The sequence below is a fragment of the Corylus avellana genome, chromosome 2 (genome assembly GCF_965113065.1).
Source record: "Corylus avellana chromosome 2, dhCorAvel1.hap1.2, whole genome shotgun sequence".
Lineage (NCBI taxonomy): Eukaryota > Viridiplantae > Streptophyta > Magnoliopsida > Fagales > Betulaceae > Corylus > Corylus avellana.
In genome coordinates this window covers 41883649-41910242 of record NC_142491.1, presented here as the reverse complement: position 1 = coordinate 41910242, position 26594 = coordinate 41883649, and the positions used below count along the sequence as shown (strand labels likewise).

Genomic DNA, 26594 nt, shown 5'->3' with positions numbered 1-26594 from the left:
TCAGACTCAGAACTCACAAGGTAGTGAAGGTACTTATGCCTTGTTATCCTTCTTTTCTTTCTTTTTTTTGTCAATAGCTTCTTTTTTTTTTCTTTTTTTCTTTTTTTCTTTTCATTTGTTTTCTATGGTGTGTGTTGTCAGAGGTTCACAGGACGTCATCTCCCTCTGTAACAAGTGATGCCTTTCCTCTTTTGCTCAGAGAAAAAAAAAAAAAAAAAAAAAATCGATATATATAGTTATCGACTTAATAAGGATATACTGGAATAACCATGGAATTTGCACAAAGGTGACTCTAGATTTCAACAAACTCAAAATATTCCTACTGATTTTGGGATAAAGTCCTTTAAAATTGTGTTGGAGAAAATTTCTTCAACTTACTTTATTAAATTAATGTGTTCATAATTACATACATGCATTCTCATTCATTTTTTAATTTTCATACGTATTTAAAAAAAATAAAAAATAAAAAATAAAAACTAACCTAAATTTAAAAATAAAAATAAAAACAAAACAAAACTAAAAACAAACACTTGGTCCTTAAATTTGTGCGTAGCTATATAATTCTTATTTTCTGTACAAGCACTAGTAAAATTGGCTTTGCTAACTGAATTAACTGATATTCTATTCAATTAGGGTTTCCTAACGTTCTGGTTTTGCCACCCTAATTGTGACTGAACCGACCCAGACGCGCACAGTAGCCAGACTATATATAACCATTGATATTTGGGATAGTCCATCAATGTGCCATGCTGCTCGAATTTCTGGGATTGCACTTAACAGGAGTCACTGATTCAATAGAATAATTAAATAGATTTCTGTAGGTAATTCAGACAAATATAACCAACACAAGGTAGGGTGAACCCAAATAGTACGATAACAAAAAATGAATAGAAACAATAGTATGATAAAAATGAAAAACAGAAGACTCGTTGAATTTTTCACTAAAAGCTGAAGGGGTGGGGAAAAAACACAGCCCTTAACCAAACACCAAAACATATCACATTCTATGAACCGAAGGAATTTCTGCACAGGCCTCCACGGTTAGTATACGATACACTTAAGATGAATCATCAATACTTGACGATGAGCCATTTAAATAGTCTGCATCTCAGTCCTTGCCGCAAATACAATATATCAAGCTGGATCCAGCAAAAACCCTACAATGACTCAATTTGTCCCTACATTAGCAACTAAATAATCTACACCCAGCCAATAGACAAATAGGCAGTATCGCCAGCAGCCAAACCTTTCCGCCCAGGCACCTTATAGATATTTGCACCAGTTTCAACAAGAAAATTCTGGGGAACAGGAGGGACACATTAGGGAAAATTGCTTGCTCTTTTTTCTGTTCACATCTACAGAATCTGGTAAAATCAATCGAGGTGCCCATTGCGCATCTGACTTATAGAAGTCCAAGAGATTAGATTCCACACCGTTGTTAGCCATCTATGAGTCCAACATCTCATCTTGTATCTCATTGGGGGCAATAAGTCCAGGAATAGAGAGCATCCTTTGTCGCTCTCTTTCTCTCTGAGCAGCAGCCTCCTCAGCATAAAGGTCTTTGTTGTCCTGTAGGATATTTTGACCAATCACAGTACAAACTTCAATATAGTTTTTTAAGAAAATGTTAAAAAGACAAAAATGTTTGTACACAACATAACTTGCCTAGCCATGCATGCAAACACCATGTAAACAAAACAAAGAATGACCCTAAGAAAAAAAACCCAGAAGACCCTTCTAATGGAGTGTTCCATGTTACTCTGATTCTGATAGGATGTTTTGACCATCCATTTGGCAAGTTAAAAAGTTGGTGAAACTTTGATTGAATGTGAAATCATGAAAACCCTAACATATCTGTACCAACAAACAGACAAGGCAGTTCCTCATCACACAACATTGCATACTCCACACCAAATTCACACAAGTAAGATTGCATAGCACATGTAACATAACAATTCAGCAACCACATACTTTAGTAAAAAGAAATACAGCAAGATTTGTAGTAAATATACTAAAAAAACAACACAACTGAAAATGCAAACCTCAAGTTTCTTATTGGTCTTTTTTTTTATGGAAAAAAATTTAAAAAAAAATGAGACAGCTAGGTGAAATAAGTTTTCGACCATGTGCTCTAAATTAAATATATAAACTTACTATTGGACCCAAAGTTCCAAATAATCTCAAGTGAATAAGACTTGCCTACAAATAATGAAACTTCACTAAAGCACCACAAGATTAAATACTTGCATAAAAAAGAGATGGTAATTCAATCTCTAAGACTAAGAGGACAAATAAGACAGGAAGAAGAATATGTGCATTTTCCAAACTGCTAGGCATGTTACACAATCTTTAGAGCATTACCTGAGCTGAAAATTCTTTCGACTGCACAAGAAAGTCTCTTATGTGGTTTTTAAAAGTCGAAAGCTCATTTCTCGACTCAAATAATCCATTCACAAATTGAGTGACCTGAAAAATCCCTTCAAATTAGTAATATGGAGCCAAGTGCATGTGTGAGAGAGAGAGAGAGAAAGAGGTGAAATTTTTTTAATAAACCTCTGCTGCAGTCATGTTAGGGAACGATGTGCTCAGAAGTTTTATGGTGTATTCACGCACAAACATTGTGTTATTTGGATATTGGAAAGGCACTGTAGCCGCATCCCACAAAGGCTCCGTCAATGCACCAGACTCGACCTGAAGAAAGAAAAAGGAAAGGTCAATCAATATGAACACTGTTCCCCGATCAGCAAAGTTCCCTGATCAGTAAAGGCATTATAAGATACATTACCAGGCAAAACAAATGCTGTAGCACTAAGACATGCAACTTGAACCCAGGTTTATGAAAGGTGTCCGTCAAGACAGCAAATATTTCTTGCTCAATTGACAAAAAGTACGTCCGGTAGAATTGATTACAGAACTCGGAGTTCTGTCAATTTATCAAAAATACTGTTAGCATCCGACAGTTTATAACCTTAACAATGCAACAAAATAAATAAATTACACCTGAAAGTTTTTCAGCATCTCCAATAAAAGGTTCAACCCAGTTTCAGCAATATTTCTTTCTGTGTGCCGAAACGCCCATATAATGGAATCCATGACAAGCTTAAGTTGCTGTTGAGAGAGAGAGAGAGCCAAGAATAAGTTGGTAAGCCCACTGGAATAACTGAAAACAATATAATAACGTGAAGCATCAAACAAAATCCTACAAAATTATGCTCCGGTCTTCTCAAAGACAATATGAGAAGACTGCTCTAAAGACGGGGAAAATTTTAACACAAACCTGACTTGATAAACGAATCAATGCAGGAAAACAATGTGTAGCAATCGCACGAAGTAAAGAAAAAAACTTGAGGCGATGCTCTGGGTAATCTTCAAAATTTTTTGTAATCATCTGCAGGGCAAAGCAACTAAACATGTTAGCCGAACAATTGAAGCAAAACTTACATAGTTTAAAGTTAGATGTAACCTCTCGAAACACATAATGGTTCCCAACATTTGAATTATAACATAAATCACCATCACATATAAGATGCAAGCCTCCTTCCACTATGCATCATATCATGTAGTAAGGGCAAACATCAAGGGATTTTTGAGACAATGTTAATACATACCACCCACCACATAACCTAGTTTGTGCAAAACATGCAATGAAGTAACATCCTGTACTGTTGGTACATCATTGGTATTAGGGTTGCAAAAAATCAAAAATAAATAAATGACTACAGATTATTGAACTTTATGGATAGAACATTTCATAACAAGGGGACAACATATTATTGAACCTCAAACTATTCGACGGACTATCAAACTACAGAATGCTGTTCAATTTAGCTCATATCAAATGCGGAAAATAATGTATTCGGTATTAGGAATATCTCATAGATGCTACATTACTTCTGATTTTTTTTATAAGTTATCGAAATATCAGGCGCACCAGGTACACAAGAACCCATTTTCTAACAACCCATTTTCTCAATGTTACTTCTGACAAACATCTTGGCCACTATTAGGAAGTGTTGTCAACAGTGATCTTTACAAGGACCCTAAAAATGTATAAAATCAAAAAAAAAAAAAAAAAAAACTAAAACTCTCACCTCCAATGTGCATTGGAAAACTGCTTCAAATATGCGAGGCACGTCATCTATCATTGTAGCTTTGTACCTGAATGTGTAAGACGGGAAAAACGAACCATTAAAAAAGAGACGCTTGGTGAATAATATATTTATTTAGAATCAAGACATTGAGTAGAAAGAATGTCCACTGCCTAGTTAGGCAACAAGGGATTAGTATAAAGTGACATGGTTCCAAGGGTGAGGGCCTTTTACTTTATCAAAGTAACAAGCACACAATATTTTTAAGGAAAAAAAAAACATAAACAAAGGACAATAACAAGAGGAAAAAGGAATTTAAATGTACAACAGCATTAAGTGTTACAGCATTCCCAAAAATGTTATTCAATTATATTACCTCGTTCTTTTAGAAAGGGAAGGAAAAAATGTGGGGGAGGGGGATAAATTCATCTAGTGTTGTTTTTCTCACTTGAAACAAAAAAATGGATAATGGCATCACATGCTGCACGTCTAATACAGTAATACATTTCCATTTGCAGCCACAAAAAATTGCTTCTCCCTTATATAAAAAAAATTAAAAAATAAAAAATAAAATAAGAAACAAGTGCAAAACAACAAATGAGAAAATAATGGCATACTTATTTATAATTGTTGCAAAGAGTGACAGAACTTCTGATTCTCTAGCATCGGGCAAATTCCTAGCATAGTCACCAAGAACCGGATCCATCATCGGGGGCACAAATTGCTTTCCAATTTGTGGTTGATCTTCGGCCTTGTCCAAGAATGTCTCAATGAGCTTAAGAGTCTCCCTTTTAACTGACCTGATTCATGGAGCAAATTGAAGATGGGACATATAATATCATAAATATATATCATAATGAAGGATAATCTACATATTATTGACATTTACCGTAAAAGTTTCACATAGGATGTTTTAGATGCAAACGGTCCTCCTTCTGCAATGCTACTTGATATAAGCTCACTGTACATTCTGTTACAAAAAGACAAGGACCCGGGACATTGAATTTCATTAAAAAGTGCTAAGGCACAACCCGTGGGATAACTCATACTAGCTGAGAACAAATGCAACAGAACTAAACATAAACTTATGTGTAGGGAACAATACCTGTACACATTAAGCATGTCCAAGAAGATCAGAGATATTTGAGATAAGAAATGTGTTCCAAGTGAAGTGGCAACGCTGGTATTTGTCTACAATGTAACAATTATTTTTTCGATAAGTAATCGCAATTTTATTGGAAAGTGCAAAGGCACAACCCAAGTAAAGAGTAAATATACAAAAGAGACACCTAACAAGTGGTAGAAATAAGATCTAAAAAGATACGAAAGTTCGTAGTATTAGAATCAAGCGCTGCAGCCCAATGAAAAATGGTCTTAACAAATGAATCCTTTAATTCTACCAAAGTCCTCTCAAGGTCCTCAAAGCTTTGATCGTTTCTTTATCTTCGAAGACACCACATAAGGTAAGATGAAATCATCTTCCAAATTGCATCAAGCTGAAGCCTACCACCCGACTAGGCATAACCCAAGCCAACCCCACACTGCTGAAGACAGTATTCTTCTTACACATGCAACATCATTCAACACAATGACATGTCATTTCTTTAGGGTGTCCATGGTGAGGATCTTCCCTAATGCTGCCATCGAAGCAAAGAACGTCACTCTCAAGGGAACCTCATTCCTCCAAATACCCTTCCAAGGAAAAGGAGTACTATCATGAGGAATGAGAACATTATAGTATGATTTGACATCAAACTCTCTAAGAAAGGGTACCCAACAAAGCTTGTCTTCACCACCCCCTTTCACTCTAAAGGAATATAACAAGGTGAAAAAAATAAATAAATAAAAAACAGGTCTAGCTAACCAAGTGAAATTTTAATTCTTCACCCATGCCACCTCAAAAAAAATCTCGCTGCAACTTCTCAAAGTGATTGGCAACACCAACCGAGAGGGGATAAAGAGACATTAAGAAGGTAGGCAAATTAAATAAAGTGCTTTTAATTCAGGGTAACTCTCCCACTCTTTGACAAGTACATCATTTTCCACAGCCAAATGGCACTCTAACTTATCAATGATGTCATCCCAATTGAACCAAAATACAAGCAATAGAATGTGTGTGACAGTATGAACAAAATATAAACACAACCAAGGGAAATAGTATAATTAGGGTGGGGCCGAGCTGGTAGCCATTAAAACTGCCCCCATTCCAAAACCAAGACTCACAGTAAAACAGGTGGAATTGCCATTAATAGATTATAACTGAATCACCACTAAGCCTCATAAAGCCAGTAAAGGAATTCAGACATTAGTCTATACGTATATGCAATTGATTAGAAAGAATACCTGCAAAATATTAAGCACCGTGCGGATTACTTCTTGATCCTTCAGGTAATCAACGCTTTGGCGTGCCTGCCCAATGATCTCACCCCATTTCTACACCAAACAAGGATGGCAATACCATAAGCCACAAGCTATGAAGACAACTAGTACAAAATGTGTATGTATCAGTGCTTGCATGTGTAAAATAGAGTGGGTGAGTGAGATACAGATTGTTACTGAACAAGATAATTCCAATTCCAAAAAAAAAAAAAACCTGATTTGGAAGCTCCATTAACCTCTGTAGGTATTCATCCCGTTTCTGGGGATCGGATTCCGCTTGTATCATGTGAGCAACCTGAAATAAGAAACAAAAATGGTTAAGAGCTAGAATAAATTCACTGTAGAGTTAGGAGGGGCATGTAAAATACATACAGATTCATAAAACGTATGATACTGGTGCGGCTCAAGATCAGCAATGGTTGTCGCAAGGCCTGTTAAAAGCTCAGATACAAATGGTTCATTCTCTCCCACCTGAGAATAAGAGAAGCACACCATCAATGTGCAGATAACATGGAAATATATCTACTCCCCTCCTCCTCTTCACCCGGGGGAGGGGAAGCATAAACCCTCATTAAAATAAATTAATCATTATACAAAAACAATGCAAAATTCTTTGTGGTAAGTGAAATATGGAAACTTATGAATCAAAAGAGTACCTGCACAATAACAAATTTACGCTTGCACTTCTGAACAATTTTCAAGAATGTGTCACAGGCCATATCCTGAAACAAATTAAATATCTAGGTTCAAATAAAACATAACCATGCAAAATTGAACACATAATAAAATAAAGTATATATGACTTAATAAAACAGAATACATATTGGACACACCTTTGACATGTCCTATTTTGTACTTGTGTAAAATAAATTCATCGTTAATATCAAAGTGTTATCTTATAGACACTTCAGGGGGGACGGCCTGGACAGAGTAGCAGACATCGAAATTAAGCATAATTTTTTTATTTAGAAAGCAGTGCCTTTATTGGTATATTGTAAAGGTTAAGGGTAACTATATAATACATATCAAACTACTTTCCAACAGGAATTCAACAATCATGTTCTATGCTGATGAATAAATCAGAAATCGGACATATGAATTTATTATTACTCACGTCTTGATTCAAAACGGAATCCAAACTACATCAGAACTGTCAGAAGGAATAAACTCGAGCAGATCCAAGGTTATGTGATACTTTCCATCTTTACTTTAATTAAATCCAGCTCCTACTCCTCCTTATCCTTTAGGATAGGACTCTCAAACAACGCATATCTCCTTCCACGACTATAAGTCAAATCAAGGGTATAGTGCTTTCCCCCAACAAGTAATAAGAAAACTCTTCTTTCCCTACTAGAAGTAGAATGAAGGTTTTGCAAAATATGATCATGCACAAAGACATTACACCTTATCTACAACATTTACACAGATGCATCAGGGACAACAATAAAACACATATATATATGCCCACACAGTCTAACTGCAGTACGTACTGGAGATGAGCATTTTCCATGACAATATGAACTTCTTTACTTTTAGACTGGACTTGACCATCATTCAAGTTTTTTGTTTAACAAATAACAAATCAGACATGCTAATAAATCATAACATACCTTGACAGCCACAAAATTTCCTAATACTATGATTTTAACACACAGCACAACTTTTGAGGAACTCAGCAAGTACATAACTTTCAAAGAATATTAAACTAAAGTTGCAGAATGGATTAAATATTAAACCAAAATTTCTGCTTAAAACTAAAGATAAAACAAAAGAATTCTTTTGAGACATTTGAGCTGGATATAATACAACTCTCGTCCTATTAGGCGCAATAACATCTAGATGCTGCATAAAAATACATAAAAGCAAAACGAACCTGAACTCCTGGATGTGTCTCATGCATGAACTCAAACAATTTATTAACAACAGTTTTCAAGAATTTCCAATGGGCCCTTAAGAACCGAGGGTATTGTCCAACAACATACCTGCCAACAAAACCAACAAATACAAAATTGAAAATTAGGAACTTCATATACCAAGCAAGTCCCATGGTTTCCAATTGAGGCATACCATGTCATTGCACACAGATACTGCAACATTGCTCTAATGAAAAGACAAGTACTTAAGAAATTCTATTATCTAAAACATTCTACTGAAACAATGAAAGTGCCAAAATGTGGTATGCCTGGTTGGTAACTATAGGAATGGGCGAGAGCCGGTTGCAGATGCCCAATAACTTACATAATATTACTAGCAATAACAGCTTTATTATCTTTCCCTTTTGTGATTTCACATAAGTTCAGTAAATCGCGAATCACCATCACCAAGAATCTGTTTTCCTGCCAGAAAGTGAAGGTAAGGAATTTAAGACAAATATTTATAGAACCAATAAAAAATAGAAGATGTGAATGACCATATTTGGTGAATTAATGAATCTTCAAAAATGGATACAGCTGAGCCTAAAAAACATAAGCGTTTGCATGCATTTTTTTTTTTGGTAAATAAGTAATTCATTGAAAAGCGCAAAGTACACAGGAAAATTTGAAACATAAATGATATTATAACAAGCTTATTTGCTATATGTTGTCAAGCAAAAGTTAAACTATATGTTTACTCATGCCACACTCATCAAAAGTCGACTTGACCAGATACAAGTAGATATCCCTGCCATAAAATGTTATCCCAGTACCTAATACCTTTTAAGAAAATAAAAATATGCGATTATGGTTTGAAAAATTACCTGAAACTTATCAATGACAAACCCAATGCATAACGGGTATGAATACAACTAATCTAATTGTGGTGCTGACAAATCAAAGGTCGCATAGAAAGGTAATGGGCAGGGTTACTACAATACATTACCACCCAAAAGAACCAAGCAAAGGATCATATATATATATATATATATGGTAATACTTAAACTTTTATCAAGTCTTTTAGCAACATTGGGCAATAATTATGACACTTTAGACTTTTTTTTGATAAGTGATTTGCAACTTTGACTTGAAGACAAACTTACCATATTTATACTTCTAACCAAACAATATATGCATGTGTTTCCATGTGTATGATGAACATGTTTATATATGAATTTTTCTATTCTATGCAAGTCTACCACATTCAGTGTGAGTGACACATCATGTACAACCATAATGATCAATGTTTTAGGCAACTTAGGTACTACGGCATATATCTATTTGAAGCTCTATACCATTTGAAATTTGATACAACATCAAAGATGCAACACACACATTCATATAATTAGGAAGGAGAGAAGAGTTTGTTTCAGACAGACAATTCTCATAAATCACAACAAACACAGAGTTAATCTCCCCTTTTTTAGGAAGATGAAGTATACCTGTTCTTCCATCATGGAGCCAGATATAGATCCTATTGCCCAGCATAATGTGTTCAGGTTGTTCCAAGTCCAATCCTCACCACTCAGTTGTTTACTTAATTTCTTCAACATCTGCTTATACAACAAAACATAAAGAAGAACAAATATTTTTTTGATAAGTAAATCAATTTCATTAGAAACGGAAAAGGGGTGCAACCCCAAGTACATATTAAGTATACAAGAGAGACCCCCAGTTAAGAAAAACAAAGACACTAGTCTAGATAGTCCACAAAGCTAGAAAGTGAGGGCTATTGTACACCGCCATCCAAGCATAAAGAAATTTAACTCTAACACCAATCTCTCACAATCTTCAAAGCTCCTCATATTCCGCTCTCTTCAAATGCACCACATTAAACATTAAACATAGGAGCTACGAAACTTCTAAGAGCATTCCCAGCAGCTACCCAACCATTTTCCCTATATTTAAGGATCCAAATTACTTTTTGCTTCCTTATCTACAAAAACTCCACAATAGCTTCCCTTTATCATTCCCTTATATTATTAAAATATTATTTTCATTTTCAATAAAATAATATTTTCTTTTATTCTAAAAAAATTTTTCTTTTTCTTTTCATTTCTCTCTCATCTCCGTCTTCTTTCTCTCCGTCTTCTTCACTCTGTTTACTTCTTTTCTTTCCCCCAAGCCACACCTCTCTCCCTTTCTCTATCTCACTCTCTGCCTCACTTTCCCCCAGCAGGTTCTCGCTCACGAAGACAGATAGGGAGAGAACAGGAGAGAGAGAGAGAGTGATGCAGAGAGAGTTGGGAGAGGGATGGAGAGAGATGGTGAGAGAGAGAAAGCTCAGTAGATGGCCACGGCGAAGCCGTGAGTGGCTGGACAGCGGCTTATGGGCTCAGAATCATTCCTTGGGTAAAATTCTCCTTCTTTTAGTTATGGGTATTTGATTGTGATGGGGTTGATTCTCTGGGTATGCGATTTGGGTAATCAATTGTGTTGTTGAGGATTTTTGATTGTCTTGAGTGGCTGGTTGGGTGTTGAGTTTCGGTTCTAATTGAGGTGTTCTTAGAATCTGTTTTGAGATGGTTTGGCCGAATGGATCTAGAGTTTCTTGAGTTTTGGTTGAGTTGCTGAGTTCTGGAACGATTTAAGTTCTTTGGGGAAGATTGATTTTGTGGGTTTTATTTGTTGTTTAATTTTGGGTGTAAATCCTTTGAGTGGCCATGAGAGTGAAGATGGAGTATTGAAGATGAAGTGCAGAAGAAGAGGGCGGAGAAAATGGCTTGCTGAAGAAGAAGTGGGCGGCTTGCCGAAGAAGAAGAGGGCGAAGAAAATGGCTTGCAGAAGAAGAAGAGGGTGGAGAAGAACGGAGAAAAATAATGGGCGTGAAAAGATGTGAGAGGAGAGAGTTTTTTTTATGATTATAATAAGGCAATGGATCGCTACAGTTGAACCTCAAATATTGGGTTCAACTGTAGCAGCTGATGGTTTAAGGAACCATATAGGGAATCTGTTGTAAGATGTTTTTTGCGATTTTTTAGACATATTCCCTAAATTTAGGGAACAGACTCCCTTATAGGGAGTCTGCTGAGAATGCTCTAACCGCCCAATTGACCTCTCTAGCTAACCAACAACTCCACCACCCTTCAAGGCATGACTCACTCTACACCAAGCCAAAAGATCAAGTCAACCAACAAATCTCTAACCACTTCACCGTGGAGGAGAAGGCGATTAATGGTCTCCCCACACCTCTTACATGTCGGATTCCTTTATTGGAAGTGGGTCTTTCGGGGGGGGGGGGGGGGTGGGGCCAATAATTTCTGCCTGGTTCAGCAAGAGAAATAAGAAACATTCTATAGAACGTTCTACTCCCATTTTTTTCAAATACAATATACATTCAGTTTCTTGTCAATGCAATTTTTTTTCTCAGACAGATTGCAAACAAAGACCTATCCCAAAAAAAAAAAAAAAAAAAAAAAAAAAAAAAAAAAAAAGAAAGGAGAAGCTTGAACATTGTTCGTACTTATCATTGTGCCACAAAATGATAATAATCACAACTATTTGAGCACACAGAGCTGTTGGTACCACAAAAATATAGATATGTGTCAAAAAGTATCTAAAGAGGGCACATCATGATAGTATTTGCTTATTATGATTCCGAGAAACATAAAAAGTACCAATTGCCATTAAATACTTTACCTGCTTTTCAGTGTCCTCATGATCAAGATGTGACAAATAGATAAGTGTTTCCCTCATGATCTGCACCAGTGAACTTTGATTAACCATAGAAACTGGTAAAAAGAAAGACACTTTAAAATGCATAGTGATTACTCCAATGCAGAACCCGCTATAACTTTAAAATGTCAAATAAAATAAAAATTCTATTCAACAATTAATATTCTCATGTTGAACAGATTTAATATCAATCCCTTGACCCCTGAAAAAGCCAACAAATAAGACATGGTGATACCCCATATGATTGGATATAGTTCCAAGTCCTAGAACTTATGTTTAGCTCATATCAAGAGATATCTTAAGATGCAATACGCTTCTTTTTTTCATAAATAAGATGCAAAACACTTTTTTGTGGCTAGCTAATAAAAACTATACTCTATATTCTGCTAAATGGACTTTGCATAAGAAATATAGTTTCTTTTTTTTCTTTTTTCTTTTTTGAACACAGCAATGGGGGAGGAGAGGACCAGCATGTAAGCTCTATGAGGCATGAAATTCACATGAAAGAAAATACTCATCCATATTCAAGAATTTAGAGACTATATTCAGATATCAGCAAAAACAAGTCAATTACCTTATATTGAACAAGAACGTCATTGTCCTTCATGGTTTCACGAACAATATTCCCATTTTCATCTTCAACTATGAGAACCTCTTCAGGCTTAGCCATTCTACAGATCATAAGCATTCTCAATTTTGACATTGGACTAGAATATAGCTGCCGCCTCTGCAGAAGTTGCGAACCAAGGCCATCAACCATACCAGGAAGCAATGGCAACTGCTTGATTTATTACAGCAACAAATGCCAACATAAGTAACAATTCGATAATACTGACAAAGGGAAAATAAAGGAATAACGAGCAAAAAGAGGTCCAACAAAAAAGCAAGTGCACAGCATATACAACATAGAAATAGTATGATAGAAACTGCAAACGTGAATGTAGTTAATACCAAAAAAAAAGGGCCAACTACAATTATCCCCCTCTAACTACCATTTTTTTACCCAATGTTTCAATTTTTGCAACATCCCTCCCAACCTACCATTGGGGTTGCAATGCCCACCTTCCAGACAAAAATACCTTCCTTACAATAGGGAAACATTGCAACCCCAATGATAGATTGGGAGGGACACTACAAATTTTGAAACATTGGGGGATCATTGAAAAAGAATGTAGTTTTTTTTTTTTTATAGGTAAAAAAGAATTGGTAGCTTTCACAACCCAAAATGACAAAAATACCTTCCTTACAATAGGGAAACATTGCAACCCCAATGATAGATTGGGAGGGACACTACAAAATTTGAAACATTGGGGATCATTGAAAAAGAATATGTAGTTTTTTTTTTTATATAGGTAAAAAAGAATTGGTAGCTAGAGGGGGGTAAATGTAGTTTCCCCAAAAAAAAATTAAAACAAAAGAATTTCGAATGCTTCATGGTATTCAAAAATACTTATTTTTGGTTCTCTAAACTTTTTCCAATTCAAGAATTCTTTTCTAGCCCCATAAAAACTAAGAAATTCAAACTCTTTTGGATCAGCAGCAGCTACTCGGCCTATTAAATTCATCCTACAGCTAAGAGTGACATATGATAATGAAATTAAACTCATTTATCCCATTTCTAGCCATATAACTTTTGAGTGTGCACATACTATGCCAACAATTCTTTGCATGAACGTTTACACAGAAAAAAGACCACGGAACCTCTTACAGGCAACAAAACCAGGAACACACTTCTCCTAACCCAATTCAGGCCATCAAAATTTAATTAGGCATAACGTATACACAATGTACAACAAATCAGCGTGTAATTTTGCCATAAAAAAACAAAAAAGATACACAATTCTTTGCATCACGTCCAAGAACAAAAAGATTTCTAAGATACTAAAACAGTATTTCTTTGAACAAATCTTCTTGAGAACAGAAATAGGTCACAGTATATCTTCAACATAACACACCACATGGACCCATGATTTCTCATTTAAAATCTAAAAGAAAGGCTGGGAATCAAACAAAACAAGGGCTCCATAATAGAAAATAGGAGATCTGCTCATGAAAAATCGGTAAACACGCTACAAGTATTATAAGAGAAACTAAGATGGAACTTCAAGAAAGTAGTTCTTCCTATGCCAAAGGGACAAAAAAGTCGTCTGAACATATATTTGATACCTGCAGACCCATCAAATTTGCAGTTGCTACTGCAGGATTTTCAAGATTATGGTGTGCCTCAAACAGCTCCAAAACTAAGGAATTCCAGTAGTCCAAGCAAACCTGTTCAATCATGCAGCAAAGTAGAAGTAATATCATAGCTTTGGAAACTCTGTTTGTGTGTGTGTGTGTGTGTGGCAATGAGTGAGAGAGAGAGAGAGAGAGAGAGAGAGAGAGACCTTAAAGACCTCTGTGTCATCCACATATGAGATGTTAAGAAGATACTCAAGACCCATTAGCAAGGTAGCTATATTCTCTTGAGTGGCTTCCAGCACTCGAATATGAAACTGCACAAAATGAGGTCATCAGAAACATAGTTATCAAAGACAACAGAGCTCTTCAGCAACATAATATCAAAAGCTCAAGTGCAATTGGGGTAGTGGAAGATACACGGAATATCCTATGCAACAAGCCTATGTATTCAAGTCAATCTAAGAACTAGAAAATTTCAGCAATTCAATAATTAGAACATAGTTATCAAAGACAAAGGCGCTCTTCAGCAATATAATATCAAAGGCTCAAGGTGCAATTGGGGTAAAGGAAGATTCAAGGCACATCCTATGCACTATGATTATGTATTCAAGTCAATCTAACAACTATAAAATTTCAGCAATTCAATAATCAGAACAATTTTTTTTATAAGCTCAATTCAATAATCAGAACGGAAAGATGATGCACTCATTACACAGTTCAAGTCAACTAAGAGATACATATGGATAAATGTAATACCAGAACAACAGTATTAAAGAGGGAGAGAAAGAGAGAATAAAGAAACACAAAAGACATGCTCCATATAAAATTAATTGACACTAGCATTCACACGCACAAACACATATATTTGTGTGTGTGCAAGCACACAATTTTACGTACATACGTCCACACACACGTGTGAGTATAAATATATAACCATATCTTTATGTACTTAACTTCCATACTTCCTGGAAAAGCACCTTTAACTTTTTTCCTGACTCGATGTACAGTTGAAAATAATTATGAATATCATAAGTATTTATTTTTCATGCATAAAGGTCGTCTTGTGTGTGGCCCTCTACCTCTCCAAATTACATAAAACTTACTCTGCCCCACCATAAGGTAAGAACATCCAAGTTCCGACCCAAAACAAACCTTATCCATTATCACCACCATTTTTTCATATCAACGAAGCTCATATCTATCTGGCTTAAAATTTATTGTATAGTATTGCTCCATGTGACTAGGAAAAAGAAACTTGCCTTGTAAAATGAGGTGAAAAACAGTGCCAAGTTCTGAATAAATACCTGAAGTAAAAACAAAAGAGCAAACTTAGTTAAGAGCACAGAGAAACAATAGGCTTCAAGTCCTAATGAGCATTAGAAACACTCACTTGTTCCTCACTAGATCCATGTGCATACGCCTCGGGGATGTTTGTAGTAGGGGGGAGAATGGCCTATATAATTTTTTTTTTTAAATCCCAAGAAAATAAAACTTCAATTAAAGGAAATTAAAAATGATTAGGAATAATCTCAAGAATATATCTACAAAACTCAACAGTCAAAAATTCAATTGCAGCTAAAATTTGAAAAGTAATTATATTCTGACACACCTGTAACTGCACCATAAATATGTTATACATCTTAACATATTGCACATTGTAAAAGTCCCCAAAATTTAGGGCTGCAACCTGCAAAAACCAAAATAAACAGTGACCATTGAACAATTAAAGATTAAAAACTAGAATTACTCAAGAACAATGGAAGACCGATGTACCTCTGTCAAACATTGAAGGATAAGATTCCGATATGATGGAACAGGAAAAAGTTTTAGGAGTGTCTCAAGCTAAGACAAAGATGATATTGGATGTTAGTAAATATAATTTCTAACATAGGACAAAACTCAACTATGCACGATCTTGTACATACCAATGGGGACTCAAAAATATAACCCAAGGGAATCCATGAAAGGAAAGCATGCAATGTAGACAACGTAGCACGTATAAGCTCAGCCCTTTGAGATGCTGATAGTACATATAAGCATAACTCATGAATGAGTTGAAACTCGCTGCAAGTAACCAAAACACATTTGTCAGAAAAAGATTGATAGCCAAGTATGGTGAGTTGCAGATCTAAAGGTTATATATCAACTATAAATATGGGCACAAAAAAATCTAAAAATTCACATGTCAACAACAAGGAACAATAACATCAGTGGATACACATAAAGAACACTTCAATTAAAAATCATCTTTTTTTTATAAGTAATGTATTTTATTAAAAAGCGTAAGGCACCCCTAAGTAGTATACACGAGGCTCCAAACGAGCAAGAAACCCAAGCCCTCACAACTCAAACCCCGACAAGCCCTCAAACACAAAACCTACAAATACAACAAATCCCAAAACCACCCGAGGCACTAAACGCTGATTTTACTTGATATTAATTTGATTTGAAAAGAAAGGAAAATAATCTGCAAACACGTGAATATGTCAGACAGGCAAAGAATTCAAGATGTTCTCAATTGTATCTTCAAAATAAAAGATAACATTTGGCGTCACATTTGAATAACTTTTAGGAACTTCAGGAGATCATTTAGTTCACATTTGTGAGTTCAGCATCAACAAATGTGTAATAGATTTGCTTCATGCCACAATTCTGTTCAAATGACCAATGGAACAGTGTTGGGCCTTCTTAATAACCTTGTAGCACATGCGTCAAAATAATATTTCTGCTTTGAAACAATCTTCACAGTTAAGTTTCAGAAGATTGCTTTATGATGCAACTGAGTACTATGCTCAAGCATGAGCTGCAGGAGAAAAGGATGCTAAAAGGTTTGGTATCTTGCCCGCATAGCATAATAAAAGAAAAAACTAATCTTCCAAAACACCCTCACCGTTGAATTTCAGAAACATCACTTCATGATGCAACTGAGCCGTAGTGCATCCTGCACTCAACCCTGAGGTGCAGGGAGAAAAGGATGCTAAAAGTTTGGTTTTCTGCTCATATAACAGATAAAGAAGATACAGATCCTACATCTTTTACTGACATAATTTTTTTATTTTCTGGCAGCTCAAATAGAGGCATTCAAACATTCAGAACAGGTTCAGCAAAAAAGCTGAGCGACAAAAAAATATTTTTATACTTGAGTAACTCCCAATGTAAAACCCGTAATGCTCCCAAGGTAAAACCAGTCCAAGTAGATGCAGCCCAAGCAAAACCCAGTGAACAACAACCTAGAGTAGCAGTTAACGAAACATTATCCCTACTGATCCAAAAGCCATCCAGCAATTACCTGTTCAATGACTGTTTGAGATCTTTGATCTTCTGTTGAGTCATCTCTCCCCTTGAGAAATCAAAAACCTCTTCACTTAGAAGCTGAAAGACAACATATTACGTTACACGCATATTCCACAACCAAATTAAATGAACAGGGATACAATGATAAACTTACTTTCAATATAGCCATGCAATTCTCACAAATTGTTTCACTAGTTTTAGCTGCTGCTACAAGATCAGGAATAAAGCTTCGCCATCTGACTGGCCACTCATGCTTCAATATCTGTATATTGAGTACTGATTATGATTAGAACATAACTAAAGCCAACATGTATCCAAATAAAATAAAACTAGAACTAGAGGCAAGAAGGTCACAACATCTACAACTCAATTAGAAGAATAACTGCAAAGGAGCCACTGTTACTATTTTTCAGCCACAGCTACAAACATGCAAAAGATAAAACCCATCCAACAAAAAAATAAAAACAAAAAGCATCCCCTGGAGATCATAATCCTCATGCACACTACAAGAGATTAGGAATTACCAAAGTGTAGTAATCAACTCCTTTCGACAATAATTTGGGAAGATAGACCAGAATATACCTGAACTAATATAACATTGAGTTTGTTGACATACAGCCTTTCCACTCGAAAAGAGGCCTCGTTACTTGAGAGCTATGCAAAAATAAAAGAGGTATCAAGACAGTTTTGAAAGCATGCAATGCCAACCAAAAAGAGGTGACACAAGCCAAATTCATCTCCTAAAAAATTTACTACATAAGTTATACCTGCACAATAACTTCAGAAATGTAATTTTTCATTCCGTCTCGCTGTTCAACAGGCAATGCATTCCACCGATACTTAATGACACCCTCTAGAACCTATAATGGAAGCACAGAAAGCACATGCTGATCAGCATTCACAATTATGATTTGAAATGTCAATAAAAAACTCCTTTTTTTAGGAATAATAATAATAATATTGAAGAAAAAAAAAAGAGGCAAATCCCTTGTACACGAAGAGTATACAAGAGAGCCAAATTAGCAAAAAAGAAAAACCTCCATTTTTCAGAAACATAAATATACACATTAATTAGCCAGTTGAATGCATATGTAACAAATTAAAAACATTAACAAAACTGTGGCAGGAGTCCCTAATTGATAACCTTAATATGAAAAGACTATTGCTCCTAAAGTAATCAACATGAACTACTATGCCTGTATAGGCTCTACAGAGGAATTTCTACAATATCTTTTTGCAACAGGTAGGCCCGCAAGACTAATCTGGACAATGTGTCAAGAAGAATCATCTTGCAATCCCGGGGAAGCAATGTGAAAATCTAAAATGCCTGTTAAGATTCACGCACAAGGTCTCTTATTCATGCAAGAATTTGAGTCATTTCATTTTAGCTACATACACTACATCTGAAATTCACAAGCATAGAATTGAAACATAATAGTAATTTCTTTCCAGCAAAAACTGTCATGCCAGTAAAATTGGCAGGCATCAATTATTTTGCAACTAATCCATCAAATGAATACTCTTATTTTATTTTTAGGACATAAGATAATGAAAGTTTATGGATGATCCATGATCTCATCTTCACACCCTTAATTGAGAAGTGAGATGCCATGTGGTCCAAGGATGATTGGCCCCATCACATAAAAGTTAGTGTAGGCCATAAAGTCCAATTCATAGTAAACTTGGAAGACAAAGTTATAGAGAAAAAAAAAATGTCAACAATACTACCAATCAGATCCAAGAAAAACATTACAAACCACACTCCATTATATGCGATTGTATGCCATTGATGGGGAAAGCTTGAACCCAATTCCAATCTTGAGCAATAGAAGCACGTACACATTGAGAAATTAGTTTGACTGTCTATTTTTTTTATAAGATATTGTTAAGGCATTTTATGGTAGTACAAATAAAAGCAATCGGCTGTCCAACTCAAGCCTCCGTGACATAACAAATCAATAAAAAATACATATGAAGTATACAAGAAAAAACACCGAACTATAAGAAGAAAAAATAACAAGAAAATTATGATAACTAATCACTAAAGGAGAAGCAAAAGCAGCTATCGAAAAAGATAAAGAGTAATGAAGAATAAAAACTTAATCTCTACCAATGTCCATTCATGGTCCTCAAAACTTATGTCATTCATTTCCCTCTATAGACACCACAAAAAACACAAAGACGCTATTTCACACAACAGCATTCTAAGGCCATTACATTTCCATGCATTATCTTTCACCGACAAAAAGAAACCACAAAACTTCTGTCATTCATCGCCATGCATTCAATATCGATATTATATCCATTACTAGTGCATTCATCATGCTTAAAATCTCTAGCTCAAAAAACAACAATAAATAAGGGCATTATATTTCCAGAAAGGACCCACACCCAAGTTCCACTTTGGGTCCACTATACCGATTGTGATTTTCCTATCCAACAAGGAAGATGCTCTTCCCTATTTGGCTGGTTCAAACAAAATAAAAATAAGAATGAAATAAAAATAAAAAGCAGAATCATTCTTCTGTGAAACTAAAATTAGGCAAAAAAAGGCAAACTATGTTTACAAAAAACGTAAGAAATTAAAGTATCTTCGCCCTCTAATGAACCAATCCCTTCCCATCGGGCAAATTAAAAAATCAATAGAAAAAAATAAAAAAATAAAAAATCAACTGAAAGGGTCTCACAGCACCCCCCATCTTTGCACAAATTCAAGTATAACATAGCACCAAGCAGCAGGCCAACAAGATTTGAACAATAGCATGTTAGTCAAAAAAGACAAATTGTGTTTACAAAAAACGCAAGAAATAAAAGCATCTTGACCATCTCACATGAGCCAATCCCTTCCCATCACATATCCAACATCAAAGTCTAAAAAGAATGCATCTTTCCTGGTTCATCTAAATTTTGGCCTTCATCAAAGACAAGAAGAAGATTGTTCATCTTAAATTAAAAATAAGAAGATTGTTCCTGACCAACAATTTGCAAAATCCAATGGTCAACAGCAATTCATAAAATTTTCTAGAAGCCAACATTACAACATCCAAGCTTTCCATTCAATAAATCTAAAATTTTGAGATGATGACATTAAACAAAGCCGGGGGACTTAACGAATTACTACTAAAGTTCCTTTGGTGGTGGTAGCCAGGTTGTGAATACTGCCACCATTCTTGTAAATTATCCTGGAGCCACATGGTTATCTTTCTAACAGTAACAAGAATAGTTCCACCAATAAATACTCTTAGTTGCACTAAGATAGCTCTACAAGTCCAACAAAGTTCGCATCCTGCCATCATTTTCGGAACAATGAGGCTAACATACGACACTAAAGATTTGACAATTTTTGCTATGATCTCAGCAGGACAATCAAAAAGGAGCTAGAGTACTATCCAAAGACCACACAAACCCAAAGAAAAAAATATATATAACAAATGACATGTAAATTAACCAAAGGACTCATTTCATCTAAGATTAAGGCTAGAAGTGTAACATAGCACATACGTAAGAGACACTCACGGCTAATCAATCATTATTATCCCAGAGCATCCAATACTTCGAGTGCATTTGGCACTACCATTTTGTAGACCAAAAATGTGATTTTAAACCAAATCACAAAAAATGTATTGTTTGGAAATGCGTTTTAAAAATATTGCGATAGGCGGGAGTGCTTTTAAAAAACACACAATTTTAAAGATTAAACTGCAATTTTAAAGGCCAAACTACAATTTTAATAACTCTTAAACTAAGTTTTCAAAATCGTTTTTTCAAATCACACATTTTTAAATCGATATTTTAAAATCACACTTTTTGAAATCGCAAATCCAAACAGGCCCTTCCTAACTCCTAAGTCACATATATTACAAAAGAGTAATGCTATTAGTAGACAATTATACAACTGTCATACAACTTGAATGATATAATAGTAAAATCACCCTTTGATTTTTTTTATAAGTTCTTATCCAAGAGCTGATTTTCACCGTCATATCCTCAAGATTTATGGCAATCGTATAACAGCCTACTAAATAGCATTACTCATTATAAAAACATGATCAATTGTTTCTACAAGGCAGACAGTCATACCAGCAAACTATGTTGGTAGATATATCAAACTTAATCTCACCCACAACCATGTGGCATCCTTTAGAAGGCCCTTAACAAACAATGATACTGCTGGTGATTGAAAATATTCAAATTTTAGGGAGACAGATAATTTTTTTACCTTCATGACAGGTGAATTAAAAGCACTTTCTTATATCAGTAAGGTGCTAAAAACATAATTGACACACTAGTATAGTGTTTCATGAAAAAAGACAACTAACCTGCAAGGCAAAGAACTTGGTGTTTAGGTTCTTTGTATTTTGTAGAATGTGCATAACTTGGAGCCACATATCTGGATTGTTTTGCAAATCCCGCAAAATCTGGTCTGCGGCTGTCCTCTGAGTCACCGGCATACAGTGCAAACAGGAAAAAAAACATATTGAGACAAATAGATATGCAATTGACCAAAACAGTACAGATACCAAAATTAAGCCTGCATTTTACTGATGTATCCACTTATCAAAAAACAAAGCACCCAAATTAAAGACCTATATACTAGGAGAAATAATAGTCAAGATTGACTTAAATGATGGTTCTACAACAATTGCCACTTGAGAAATCATGCTCCCAAATGGTAACTTTATTTAGAAGGAAAATATAAAAAAATATTAAAAGAATAATATAAGTTATCAAGGTATCACATCATTTATCAAAAACAGGATGCCAAAATCACGTGCTCATGAGTCACAACATGTCCCACCAAAGGTAACTTTCAGTCAAAAAATAATTCTTCTATTTCGTTTCTAAGAAATCTGTGAATATCTGCCTACTAAAATAGGGATTCTCAACAATCAAAACCATTATAACAAAGCCCAACATTATACATATTAGTTATCATTTGTTATGTTGAAGCCTGTTTGGTTGTCAAAAAAGAACTATAATCCAAAGATTAATTTTCACTGCCACATCATCAATTTAGTCTACTAAATAGCATTACTCAATTTAAAAAGTAAGAACTCTTCATATGCAGGCACAAATATTAAAACTGCACCAGATGAAAGGCTCTACTCTAGTCAATGTTTATCAATTTGTAAACCAAAACAACGAAACAAGTATCTGTAGAAAATGAACATGAAAACCCAGATCGAATGCCGACTCCAACCTAAAACCCTGATTTGTTTACTGAGAAAACATGCGTAACATAAACACGTATAAGCCACGACCAAAGGCTTATAAGTACTAAACCCTAAAAAATTGAAAAGTGTCAATTTCCCTCCATTTTTCCTCACTCTAAGGAGCCATACAGAAAGTAGAGAACAAGATAGAGAGAGTACATAAAGGTAAGTAGTCAAATAGCACCTTACAAGTAAACTCTAACATGGTTTAAACCCTAGGACTCTAGAGCTTCAACTTCCCCCCAAATTTCCCCGCACTTTCTCGAGAACCAAACGGAAACGAGAGCGAGAAAAGAGGAACAATCTCTCACCTCTTCCTTAGATCCGGTGCCATAGAAGGCCGCCACGGTGGCATCGAGCAAGGCCACGTCGATCGGCTGGCTCAAATCCCTGAGCTTCTCGGCCGCCATCGCCACACAACACACACACCCCCACTGATAAACCCTAGCGAGCCGTACGCACCGCACTGAGCCAAACACCCGAACCGAAAACCCTAAGAGAGAGAAAGGTTCTAGAAAGAGACGGAGAGGAGGAGCGAGAGATGTTCTAGAGGATTTACTTAAAGAGAGAGAAAAAAGAGAGGCCGGGGTTTTATATATAAAAGATAGCTTGAAAATGAAGCAGAGTTTTAGGGAGAGGGGATTCAATTGGAAATGCGATTTTTGTTTTTTTTTTTTTTTTTGATCGTTCGCCTTCCCTCCTGTTTTTATAGGTGGGGGAGTGTGAGTATTCACTATAATCAGTGATGACTTGAGGTTTTGCCGTTTTGGAGAGAGCGGGTTTCGGGCCCCCTAGAAGGCCAGAATATCAAAAATTGGGCGTGGGAGTGGGGGTGGGGGCAGGGAGAGAGGGGGGAAAGGGTGGGATTTAAAGGGGCATTATGGGGTCTTTGTAGGATTTAGATGGGCTTTTATTGGTCGGCCCGGGTTGTCGTGCAATTGTGGATTTAATTATATAGCATAGTAGCTGTAAGCCGTCTACGAAAAACTACACGAAGCATGGGCTTGGTAGAATGGGATTAGGCCAGGGATGGTACTGGTACAGTGATAACTGATACCGACTTGTATATCTACATAAAATGGCAAGTATTCTTTTTTACAATGTTTTTAATAATTTTATAAAAATAATATATGTTTTTCAAATCATATGTTTGCCGCATATTGTGATACATGACAGTTTGATAGACTGTATTACAAGAAATTTATGTCCTTTGTGGAATACGTGTTCACGATCAGCCCATTTAATTGTAGAGTTTAGCTTAGTCGAGCTGAACCAGAGTATGTTCACGAGTAAATACTCCTAGTAGTTTACGTACATTCGCATAGACTTATCATTCTTCTTAACACAAAGAGTATTAGGGCTCCCCATAGTGATACATTTGAGTGGATGAAACTCTTGTCCAATAGTTATTGCAGTTGCAGCTTTTAACTCATTCAATTTGGTTGACGCCATTTGGCAAGGTGCCTTGTACGCTTGAGTCCCATGTTACATTGTTTGGATGCGATAAGGTTAGACGCATTTGATACGCGTTATATTGTTCCGTGTTTCACCCAACCCACACCATCAGCAACACATGGACTCTTTTTGGCCTCTTGATTCTTTAGTCTGGTCTAACTTAAATATGTCTAATTGGTTAAATTGTATTATCAATCCTTGTTTTGGTCTAGGCATCCCTAAAAAAGATGCTCATTTATTTCAAATATTTGCTTATGTTTTTTGTGATCTAATGTGATTTAGCAAAAACCAAGCAGTTCATAATGGCGTAATCCCAGATGCAAAGTCCCTCTCTTACTCTGTCAAAAAAGTTTTTTATGATCATTTTGAGGCTTGGAAAAGGTGTTCCCCTACTGAACTTTAGTCCCCTCCAGAGCCTAATACTTTTAAGATAAATTTTGATACAGGAATTCGTGAGTCCTTCTCTACTCAAAGTGCTGTTTACCGAGACTCGAATGGGAGAATTATAAAGGCTATTTCTCAAATCAACCCCTTATTTAATCCAACTTATGGGGGGAAGCCTTGGCAGCGTCTCTTGCAATTTCTCCGTCTACATCTCTGAAGCTCTCAGTGTTCTCTTTCGAAGGTGATTCTCAGGTGGTTATTACAGCTCTTCTCCACCCTTCCATGGTCTCAAATTGGAAAATTGCGAATATCATCTCGGTCTCCATTTCCTCCATTATTTTCTCCTCTTCCTGGAAGGTAAGGAAAGTTAACAAAAGTGCCAACTTCTCCGCCCACCATGTGGTTTATTGGGCTACAACAAGAGTTTTCTTCGGTTGAATTCTTACTCACCTACCTACCCCATCTTCCTTCTTTCCCCATTTGTAGTGAAAAAGATCCACCACTTTTAGCTTTATGTTCTGCTCTTATTTATTTGTTTCTTGTAGTTTTCTTTAAAAATTTAAAAAGCATTATACCGTTCGAAAGTGGTCAATCAAGATTCGTCCCTAATCGATCACGGTCATTTGTTTTCTCGCACGCTCCCCTAATTGACTTGTCACAAATCCTCCGTGTTCGAACGCCACACCTTTGTAGCGAAAATTATTATAATGTTTTTTAATTAATTCTTTGGCCTGTATTTTATCAAATGCCTACGACCCTCCGCGTGCTCAACCAAATTTTTGCTTAGCTCGGCTTTTTATTTATTAAATTCTAAGTTTCTATTTGTCTCGTATTTATTAAACTCGGGGGTTACAATGCCAATAATTAATATTACTTGTCAAATGGTGAACATTTAAGTGGCTAGTTAATTTTCACGGGGATATTGAGATTTCAACCCCACCCAAAAAAAAAAGACCAATACCAAAACTTTCCTGCAATTTTTTATTGGCCTTAGTTTCATGTTCCTACAATCTTTTGTCAATGTACACCAACAATTTTTTTTCTTTTTTAACAAATATATTCTTATGAATGAAGGGATGAACCGAGGGATATTTGCTCACTAATTACAATATCATAGATATAATTGGAAATTTTCTCAATCCAAACACTATATATGACAGGTTTAACGACTTTTCTAACTAAACAATAAGCTGCTGACTTTACGTTACTTTTAATATGTTAAATCCCGCATGATCTTAGCAAACACATACGTTATTGAATACCCTCTGCTATATGTTAAAATGACATGCATCCAACATTTACAAGATTGTCACACACACTTCTAAATCTCAACCATTAAAATAATAATTTTAACATATTTGAATCAAATACTAACACGTGTTAAAAAATTGTAAAATAGTTGGAAGTCTAATACTCCATTTTAAAATGGACACATATTAGTTTGAAAATTGAGTTAAAAGCAATGAGAATGATGAGAGGCTGCAACCACGTTTGATATAGCATTTTCATTTTTTGTTTAATATCTTAATGTTATTATTTGGACCCTTCATTTAAAATGAAGGAAGCAAGGACAACAAAAAGTATTACACCATATCCGAGTCCGGTTTGTCATGCACATTCTCGCTCCAGTAAACCAATCCTAACAAATTTACATTACTAAAATAGCATTCACACGTACTTAACATAATCTTTGTCTGTCTGGCCAAAAAAAAAAAAAACATAATCTTTGTCTGGGCAAAAGAAACACAACATATGTTTGTCTTGGTTCTGGTTAAACGGGTCATAACTCGTTCACGTCGTAGTCTTCCATAATCCATATCCATGTTTTTGGACTCGGAAAATATAATAATAGTACGGAATAGACTTCGCGACTTGGAAGAAGGGTGTGTCAACGACACGCGTGCAGACTCAAAACCCCACAAAGATGAAGAAGAAAGAAACGGAAAGACAAGAAATCAAGATAAAGGAGAAGAAGAGAAAGGAAAGGGAAAGAAGGAGTTGCGGCTGCAGTAATC

The 26594-nt window shown here is 35.6% G+C and overlaps 1 protein-coding gene across 2 annotated transcripts; it reads right to left on the bottom strand.

Annotated features, from left to right (window-relative positions):
- Positions 1-851: 851 nt before the first annotated feature.
- Positions 852-23235, bottom strand: LOC132174079 (protein EXPORTIN 1A). Of its 2 annotated transcripts, XM_059585788.2 has the most exons (32): positions 23052-23235; positions 21847-21963; positions 18295-18387; positions 18110-18181; positions 17682-17789; positions 17523-17605; positions 16159-16297; positions 16007-16075; positions 15843-15920; positions 15624-15686; positions 15493-15537; positions 14440-14547; positions 14222-14323; positions 12630-12833; positions 12020-12079; positions 9823-9933; positions 8706-8803; positions 8341-8449; positions 7124-7189; positions 6840-6938; positions 6682-6762; positions 6432-6521; positions 5194-5279; positions 4978-5058; positions 4706-4888; positions 4092-4158; positions 3278-3388; positions 3001-3108; positions 2786-2923; positions 2554-2691; positions 2362-2466; positions 852-1569 (listed from the first exon to the last, which is right to left on the bottom strand). In XM_059585788.2, the coding sequence occupies exons 1-32, from the start codon at positions 23148-23150 to the stop codon at positions 1447-1449; spliced, it is 3234 nt and encodes a 1077-aa protein (XP_059441771.1). In that variant the 5' UTR covers positions 23151-23235; the 3' UTR covers positions 852-1446. The 2 variants fall into 2 exon arrangements, with proteins under 2 accessions (XP_059441771.1, XP_059441777.2); XM_059585794.2 differs by lacking the exons at positions 852-1569; positions 2362-2466; positions 2554-2691; positions 2786-2923 and having other exon boundaries at positions 3024-3160.
- Between the last annotated feature and the right edge of the window lie 3359 nt (positions 23236-26594).

Excerpts from the sequence above, each read along its gene's own strand:
- LOC132174079 (XM_059585788.2), bottom strand. The coding sequence starts at position 23,150 with ATGGCGGCCGAGAAGCTCAGGGATTTGAGCCAGCCGATCGACGTGGCC. Across the intron at positions 15,687-15,842 it reads TATTTATGGTGCAGTTACAG|GCCATTCTCCCCCCTACTAC; the intron begins GTGTGTCAGAAT and ends AAAATTATATAG. Across the intron at positions 8,450-8,705 it reads GTTATTGCTAGTAATATTAT|GTATGTTGTTGGACAATACC; the intron begins GTAAGTTATTGG and ends TTTTGTTGGCAG.